The sequence below is a fragment of the Sinocyclocheilus anshuiensis genome, unplaced genomic scaffold (genome assembly GCF_001515605.1).
Source record: "Sinocyclocheilus anshuiensis isolate Anshui unplaced genomic scaffold, SAMN03320099.WGS_v1.1 scaffold655, whole genome shotgun sequence".
NCBI classification, from domain to species: domain Eukaryota; kingdom Metazoa; phylum Chordata; class Actinopteri; order Cypriniformes; family Cyprinidae; genus Sinocyclocheilus; species Sinocyclocheilus anshuiensis.
In genome coordinates this window covers 146329-155694 of record NW_015548221.1, presented here as the reverse complement: position 1 = coordinate 155694, position 9366 = coordinate 146329, and the positions used below count along the sequence as shown (strand labels likewise).

Here is a 9366-nt window from a genome sequence, read left to right as displayed (position 1 = left end):
ACTCGGAATTAGTGCTCTGCATTTATCCCATCCAAAGTGCACACACACAGCAGTGAACACACACACACCGTCAACACACACCCGGAGCAGTTGGCAGCCATTTTTTTTTGCTGCGGAGCCCGGGGAGCAGTTGGGGGTTCGGTGCCTATCTCAAGGGCACCTCAGTCATAGTATTGAAGGTGGAAGAGAGCGCTGTACATTCACTCCCCCCACCTACAATTCCTGCCGGTACGAGACTCGAACCTGCAACCTTTGGGTTACGAGTCCGACTCTCTAACCATTAGGCCACACTGAATAATGACATTTCTTTCTGTAGAGCTGCTTTACAGATGAAATTGAATGCGTTTTATAACTGAATTGATGTGTTTTTCATCATTAACACTTTTTGGTTTATTAATGTGAGTAAGGCTGCTTTGAAACTATTTGTATTGTATAAAACGCTATATGAATAAATGCGACGTAGTAACTATTTTCAATGCAATTACAATGAATTTAAGAGACTTAAGATTTTAAGCTTCAAAAAGGTTGCAAAAGCATCATAAAAGTAGTTCAAATTATGCAGAGTTCACACTGCACGATTTTAGCCCGATTTTTCACTCACCGACAGGTTTTGCGAAATCGCCGACAAATGTTCGACAAATCGGAGGCAAATCGGTGCTCGAGTGACAATCACGCAGTGTGAATTATCAAAGACGTGATCTGAGGGAATCGCCGACACGTCGCCCGCAAAAAATTTGACTACAGACAATTTGCGGGCTATATATATATATATATATTTTAATAATTCCAGTCTCGCTCAAAAAAATGTCTGACGCACGCGGGTTCTCACGTTATTTCCTTATCACTTCTCGCGTGTGTTTTGTTGTGAAACGTAGTTTGCGGACCAGACAGAGCTGTCGGCGATTCTTCCTATTGTGAAGTCATGCAGTGTGAAACCCCCTGTCGCCGATCCATCGTGCAATGTGAACACAGCAGCAACTGAATGCTACCCCAGATAGTCACGCAGTGTGAAAACAACGGCGATCCGACGAGTTTGAAAATCGTGCAGTGTGAACTCGGCATTACTTGTCCACCTTTTTACAGGTTTCTCAAATCATACAATAGCTTTGTGTGAGAAACAGACTTGAAGTTATTTAGTGATAATCTTCACCTTTAGTGGGCGGTGAACCATAGCGACTGGACTGTTGAATCAGTAAGCTGAACTCGAGAATGGGATCAGTCCGGTTTGTGAACGATTCATTCAGACAGGTTTTGAGAATTGCATTAACTGTGATTAAAAAGATCTGACTCAAAAGAATGATTTGTTCAAAGTATCGCTGCTTTTCTCATTAACTCATCAAGGAGAGCTAGGACAGATGTCAATCTTTTCATTTCTGTCCATTTCTCACACAAAAGTATGATTTCAGAAAACTTGTATAGCGCAAAAGTCATATGAACCACTTTTACGATACGTTTATGGTGGTGTTTTTTGTCATTTTGGAGCCAGTTCTCATTCACTTTTACTGCGTATTAAAAACAGCAGCCAGAATATTTCTCAAAAATGTATTGTTTTCCACAGAAGAAAGTCAGTCGCACAGATTTGAAATGAAATGACAGTGAGTAAATAATGACAGATTTTTTTTGTGTGAACTATCCCTTTAAGCTGTATACATGCATAGAATTCAAAGAATTGGTTGTGGCATAATATGACTTACAAACATAAGCACTTTCAAACAAATGCTTTCTACTGACAAAACACCATTAAATACTTAACACATCAATGCATTTGTGCGCTATCAGGGAGTAAGATCGTTGAGAAGAAGGTGGGAAGTGAGATTTAGCCTTAATTTATGGCAGCCATAGATCAGGAGGCACCCAGTGAGGCATTAAAGTTCCTTGTGCGTGTCTTGTGATAACGCAAACACTCTCATTATGTGTGGAGGAGTGCATTCCAGCGCAATCCAGTGTTGATGTTTTAAAGCAAGGCAATTGTTTAGAGAAGCGAAAGTGCTGGGCATAGTACTTTTAACCAGCTGTTACCATGAATTACATTACTTTACTTTTCTGGCATGTTTAATTTATTTGTCATAAATTATGATGTCAACAGCAGCACATGGCTTGCATATGACAAACATGTGGCAGACTTTAGACAATATATTAAAGCATGAGAAATGAGTCGCTTACAAACCTAAATGTAAACTATTTTACAAAAATCTTGAACACATTTACAACAGTGCTTCTCACAGTGGATTTCACGGACCCCCACTGTCAAATACAATGTTTGAAGGCCCCCCATGCAGGCTAAGATACTTTAATTCAGGTGCTTTGGCTGTAATGATGACAAAGCTGCTTGTTTTCAAACGATTAACATAATTAACCTTGATTATTTTTGTAATTCCTGAAGTCTCACGACTTGTATGTACTTCCCACACTTTCTGATCTATTAATTTCCATGACTTTTGTAGTTGTTCGTGATTACTGGATAAGGATTTTAATCATTAGACTAGAATTATAATTAATATCTGATATCTTAAGTTTTCATTTGATAAAATATTTTAGTTAAGTCAAGTCAAGTCGAGCTTTATTGTCATGTGTGGACATACAGAGGAACGTTAGAGATAACTAGAAAAACGTATACTCATTTTTCTAGGCCTTGAAATCACACTTACTCTTAACAAATATTAAAATAAAAGACATTATGTCAGTTTGCAAGGTATACATAAACATTTTTATACTCTGATATAAATAAATAAATAAATAGTTACTTTACAGCACACTTGGTGGTTTCTGCTAAAATAAATAGCCTAATTTTAAATCAACCAAAAAACAGTATGCTGGTCTATGGTCAATCTGGTTTTAAGAAGCTGCCCCATCAGCTTGGCCAGACCATGAGACCAGCTAAACCAGTTCTGAACAGCAAACCATTGTAGCCTGGTTTAAGCTGGGGTTTTTTTTCAGCAGGGTTGCTGGGCACCCCTAGTGGGCCTTGGCCCCCGTTGTTGAGAAGCAGAGATTTATAAAACACTGAGTGAAATGTTTGTTTTTTAACATAGCTGAAAAATCCCCTTTTTTCCACCACAGAGAAAACCTTTCAAGCAGGACAGATCAAGACAAATATTTCAGCTTTAAGAGCGAGCTGCGGGTATGAATGAAGGCGATTACGGAGTTGGTTTTTTTCCACGGAAGAAAAAAAGCTGTAGTTTATTTGTGAGTTTAATTAACTCAGTCTCTCCATAAAGCGCTTTAAGAAGCACCTCGCGACCCCAAACAGCCAACCAACCCCCTCCTCGTCTTCTCGGATCTCCCTACAAGCTTTGCGCGCTCATACACCCCCCACATCACTATGGCAACCAGTGGGATAGTAACGCATACACACAATACCCCTCCTCCCCTTCCCTCCAGCTTCTTTTGAACCCAACGGAACTGGCAAGATGATAAAGAGCTGCCAAACTTTTGAACGCACATTTTTTATTCATTTGACACATATATTATCAAATTCATAATTGACAAAAATCAGTATGGCCTTTCTAAATAAATAGGACAATTATTTGTTACTTACACGCCGAATCTTACCTTTATCATACTTCTTGAGTGCTATCTTGGCCCGGTGTCACAACACTGGTGCGGCTTCGATCGACTCGTCAGCCGCGACTAACTCCTCCGACGGTCCAATGTCCGACGAATTACGCATATTAACTTCGCGGAAATCGTTAAACTGCCTAATGGTGAATGCGAAAGTACACAGTGAACAGTCAGCCAATATTTCGTCCGGTGAGTGTGTTCACAAGAACAAACACCCCGTAGACACAGATCTATCGGGACGGAAAACTTTCCATGAAATGTGTGGCTCAAGCACTCCCTCAGGCGATTTAACGGCACATGACCGAAATCAACCGGACACGAGGCAGATTTGCGGCTCAGAACGGCTTCGGGTAAAAGTTTAAAGTTGGTTCTCTGCGGTGGAAATGCTCAGCTAGAGAGCCATGACTTCAGGCGTCGTCGCGACGGTTTTGGACAGCATCAGTGCACTTGTTGCGCTGATTGCTTCGGGGCGGAGAAACAAGTCGACCGTGATACGCCGGTTGTAGTCTGCCCACGGGATGCCTGCCAAAATCACAAACCCTAAGACTGCTATATAAATATGGTGATATCACAGTATTTCTGCATTTAGACAACATTCAAGATATGCCTTGACTATCACTTGACACGTTTCAGCCCTTAAAACCACTATATTATGCTTTTCTGTTCTGCCCAATAAATATGAATAAATACTAAAGAAAATGTTAGTGCTACTTGTCTGTGCAGAACTCGCAAGGGTGGATGCCAGAGGGTTGCTTTGCAGTTGCTAAAATGTGCCGATTGTTTTTAGCTCAGTGCTAGGTGTTTGCTAGTTCTTGCTTGGCCCCATTAATTTGTGGCCTCCATTGTACATCCAAGATTATTTTAGGCATGCTTAATTTCTTTAACACAGTGTGGGATGAGAACAAATATTTTTTTTCCCAAAGGGTGTATTCAAATTCTCCATGTAGCCTATGAGCCTGTAAATTACATTTAAACATTTGGCAGATGCTTATCCAAATGTATCCCCTAGGAAATAAAACCCATGACTTTAAGGTAATATTAGTGTTGCTACCAGGTAAAGTCTCCATGAAATCAAAATGGACGATTCTTATTTTTTAATGGAATGTTGCAATGTTTATTAGGTTATAAATGACTTCCCTGCTGAAAAAAAAACAAAACAAAAAAAAAAAACCAGCTAAAACCAGCCTACGATGGTTTTAGCTGGTCATAGCGGGTCAGCAGGCTCGTTTTAGATGTGTTTTGGCCACTTCCTTAGCTGGCCAGGCTGGGAGACCAGCTAAAACCAGCTACTTCCATCTTAACCCAGCTAAGACCAGCCAACCAGCTTAGGCTGGTTTTAGCTGTTTTGTTTTTTTTCATGATAATTGTTTTTTAATTCATGTACCCTCTTTAATCCAAAAATCTTAAATTCAAAACATTAACGTCATCTCCTCCTCGCAACATCTCTCTCTCTCTCTCTCTCTTTTCTTTTGTTGGCCAACTGGAAGTTAGCATCACTCTGGTTCCCTCAACAAAAACCCAATAGGATTTTTTCCATTGCCTTTTGGATTATTGCAGAAAATAAGCTCTGTGTCCAACAAAGGTTTATGAAATTATGATTCTTGCATGTAATGTTCATCGTGATACTTTCCACAAAAGAACACAATTCTTTAAGTATAAATACCATCACCAGAAGTAAAAAGCTAAACATAGGCTATAAATGAACTACACAACAATCACAATGTCACCATCATTAAGCTTCTGACAACTCATCAGTCTTTAATAATTTTCCCTGAAAGTTTGAACAGCATGATTATAAACAATGAAGCTGTGAAAGCAGAGAAATAAGAAATTAATTTACCTGTTGAGGACATTTAATATTTCTGTAGTCACATTTAGCCACTTGTTAGCAACCGCCTTTTTCAAGACAAGGAAAAGCTTTATAAAAAATCGCAAGGGGTATTACATCATTTTATGTTGTAGAATAAAATGTGACAATATCTTGAGCTTGCGTTAATCATGCACAGACCTTATTTTAGGCATTTAACCTAAAACCCACCATTGACTTCAGGATGATTGAACCATAAGTGCTAAAATACTAACTTGTTTTTGCTTACAAAAAATGCATTATCCCTGCAGCACTCTATATGGGAGGAAAACAATCTCAGCTTCTGTTTCATGCCGACTTTAAGCTACAGGAATGTTATGATGTTTGCTTTAGCAAAAATACACAGAGACACATCATATTTGTCACAAATTAATATAAGAAACATAATGATTTACATTTTTACAGAATATTATGATGACACCATTTAATGAATTTAAAATATCTTATTTCAAAGCATGGTTTTTTGTACCACTAAATTCCCATTCGTAGCAGTGTCTTTAGGTTGCAAAGAGGAGAAAGCCAGAAAAAACTGTGTCGTCATCTTCATCTGCATATAACCCATTAAATAGCAGTTTATCAGCCACTTGCAACCACACTTTGTCTCCGGCTTCCAGTTCTAGGACTGCTCCTCCAGAAGCTTGGTCCTCACCACCTTGATAGCTGTCCATAGTGTAGATCACTCGCTGACTATTCTTCATCAGGACCACTTTTACATTGCGAGAGAACACAGTGATATGGTAGGTGAAATAATACACTCCTCTGATGGCACAAGTAAAGCGGCCAGTCTGAGGATCATAGTGTCCCTGACGGTTATAGATGATTTTATCAAAGAGAACTGGAGCGTTAGCGGCAGGTAATTTGGAGCTTTCGCTCAGTCTGGCTGAGAAGGCGCTTTTTGGTATCTCAGGCATGTCCCCCTTTGGGCCTTGCTCCCCAATGTCCCCTTTTGACCCTTTCTCACCACGAACACCAATGCTGCCTTTGATACCTGGATGGCCGATTTCACCTTTTGGGCCTGATCGCCCTGGGGGCCCCAAAGGACCCTGTATGCCCTTGTCTCCCTTATAGCCAATGTCTCCTTGTGGTCCCACAGGGCCTATATAACCCACATCCCCTTTGATGCCCTGTGGTCCAGGCAAACCAAGTTCTCCCTTCTGACCTTTTAAACCCAGTGGCCCTGGGAAGCCTTGGGGCCCCATTTTGCCAGGTGGACCCCTTTCTCCATTGTCTCCACGCTTCCCCTTCGCACCAGCTATGCTAGGAACACCTAAAAAAGAACCAACCTGATGATAGGCAAATGAAATGCAAATATTCACTATAGCATCCATATATATATATATAAGGGCAGGCAAGGAAGTACATTTCTAATCTTAAAATAGCCTACATGAGGTTAATACCAAATTGTATTTTTAAAATATATTTTGTACAATACAAATATATTTACACTGAAAATATGTAACCTCTTGAGACCCTGCAAAACATTTTAGGAAAAAAATTGTATTTTTTCATGTCATTACATTGTTTAGAGCATTAAAAAACGTAAAAATAAAAATGATATTTCATAAGTTATACTACGTCCTTGGTAGAGGTCGAGGACATCGGGACTCAATTAAAAAAATTTAAAATAAAAAGATATGAATGAACATGCATAGGCAAAAACAATTAATTTTAAAAAAAATCACCAATACATTTTTAGTTTTCAGGATTTTTTTGTTTACCAAACTTTGTATAAAGATAATTCTCAACTATGTTATAACAGAATGATTTGATATACCACTTTTCTTTATGCAAAATGTGTGTAAAATGGCCTTAAACAGGTTTTCTCATTATACTGTATATAATGCTTTTTTTTTGGGTATATAATGCTTTTTACATGTTTTTTGTTTACAAAACATGTAAACTAAACTTCTATAGTTTACATGTTTTTCAACATGTAATGAAAAAAGAAGTGTAATAATGGGAGTAATAATTGACAAGATTTTCATAATAATATATAATATTTCATAGGAATATTGAAATATAATTTTTTTCCTATTCATTTGTTGTCTTCCAAAATGCGTAATAAACATGCTTTTAGTCCCGGTGTCCTCATATGAGGACATGTATGAAATCGACATCCTATTTCGTAACAGAAAGTCATATTTTGATTGGAAACCCCATAACATTTTCCTGAGATGTTGATTTATGACACACAGTTTAAAAATTAGTCCGATTTAAATGATAATTACAAAATATTATCATATTTCCATAAGAGTGTCACTAAATTAATATCAGACATTTTTGAAGACCAAGGAGAGGGAGTGGTCATGGTGAAACATCCAAACATTTAGTATCTCTGAAAAGCACTGAATGTGCTCTCTACAGGACATCCAGACGTAAAACTGTGGCATGAATAGTCTCAGAGAAATTCACTAAAATATAATGTCCTCATATGAGGATGCAGGGACTCAGGAGGTTAATAAATGGTAAGTAAATATATGAGGAAATATAAGTAACTAAAACTTATCAAAATATATATGAATGTAAATATTTTTACATTTTTAAAAATATGTTTTGGCCATTTTTGGTATTTTTTTTTATTTAAATAAACAAATACAATTTTCTCTTCTTCCTATTATGGGAAGATTTTGAAAAAGACACAAAGACATTAATATTTACCAGGTTCTCCTTTATCTCCTTTTGGTCCATCGTTACCAGCTGTGCCGCATGTTCCTATATCACCTTTAGATCACATAAACAGTTGTATTTTTGTATGTATCGTATGAAACACTTCTATTGCATGCAAGGAGGTCAAAATCCTTATGCCAAACCAAGCTTGAACTTTAACATCTAAATGTCAAATATTTCTGCAAACATCTTTCCAAATAATTTTTTTTACAACATTGTTTAATTTGTGTACCCATCTGACCTCATAACTTAGCTCAAAGGTGACTGATTAACTGGAGTCAGACATTTTACTTTCATTCTTACCTCTATCTCCTTTATCACCTTTGGCCCCATCTCTGCCATCACGTCCTGGCATTCCATTGTGTCCCGGGTCTCCAGGGATCCCGGGGTGACCATACACACAGCCAGTGTTTTTGTCAGAAACGCTCTGCTCTGCAGCATTGACCAATACAACTAGAAAAAGCATACAAATCTGTGTGGGAAAGAGCATGGTCCTCTCAAGCACTTCAGCAGCTGGAGTCCAAGAACAGTCTCTGTGTTTGAGGACACAAACATTTGAAGAGTTTTTCAGACTTGCCATATTGCAAACCTGCTATTTCATTGGTCAGAAAGTCATTGTTTAGATTACTTATTTTACCCAAATACGTGACACATCACCTGTGTCCTCTATTGAAATTCCATTTTGTATTTTAGCTTAGGTAATAATTAACCTGAAACATGCTATTTCCCAATCCATATTAGCATAGAGTTTTGCTAACAAAACCCATTTATATTATTACATTGTGGAGTAAAGCTAATATTAAACTGAACAAACCCTCATGAAAGTCAGCCCGTCACTTCCTTGAAGGCTTTGGGATGTTATATGACCAGAGCATCTTGTGCTTTAATTTGCCGTTATTGATTTGGTTGCTTTAGAAATGTTACTGAACAGTCATAAAGTCAGTCTAAAGAGCATCATGCAATTCAGTGCTCAATGCATATTGTCCCATGTAGCTCTTTATGGGTGTTACTCTATCTTGATGAAATTTCCACTTCAGTGACACTGCAAATGCAATCCAACGCATCCCAAAGCTTGACCTTATGAATCCATTTGGCCGTAAGCTTTTGAAATATGTCATGTCTGCCTTCCTTCCCCCTTAAACATAAAGGTTTCAATTAGAGCCAAAAGGTTTCTATGGCCATTTAGGAGAAACTATAACAGAGCTTCAGTGTGCCACACTAAGAGAAATGCCTTTGGAATATAGACATATGAAATTGTAAATTAAAATATT

The 9366-nt window shown here is 38.1% G+C and overlaps 2 protein-coding genes across 3 annotated transcripts in view; both read right to left on the bottom strand.

Moving 5' to 3' along the window:
• Window positions 1–4140, bottom strand: part of LOC107654202 (spermatogenesis-associated protein 13-like) — a 27169-nt gene extending 23029 nt beyond the window's left edge. The window contains exon 1 of one of the 2 annotated variants that reach the window (XM_016441174.1): window positions 3553–4140. In XM_016441174.1, coding sequence (XP_016296660.1) covers window positions 3553–3561 — 9 coding nt within the window. In that variant the 5' untranslated portion in view covers window positions 3562–4140. The remainder of the gene's footprint in view (window positions 1–3552) is intronic. The other variant, XM_016441175.1, reaches the window with a different exon arrangement.
• Window positions 4141–5925: 1785 nt separating this feature from the next.
• Window positions 5926–8585, bottom strand: c1qtnf9 (C1q and TNF related 9). Its single transcript, XM_016441187.1, has 3 exons — window positions 8399–8585; window positions 8087–8149; window positions 5926–6695 (listed from the first exon to the last, which is right to left on the bottom strand). Exons 1-3 carry the CDS (start codon window positions 8583–8585, stop codon window positions 5926–5928), a joined length of 1020 nt encoding a protein of 339 aa, XP_016296673.1.
• Between the last annotated feature and the right edge of the window lie 781 nt (window positions 8586–9366).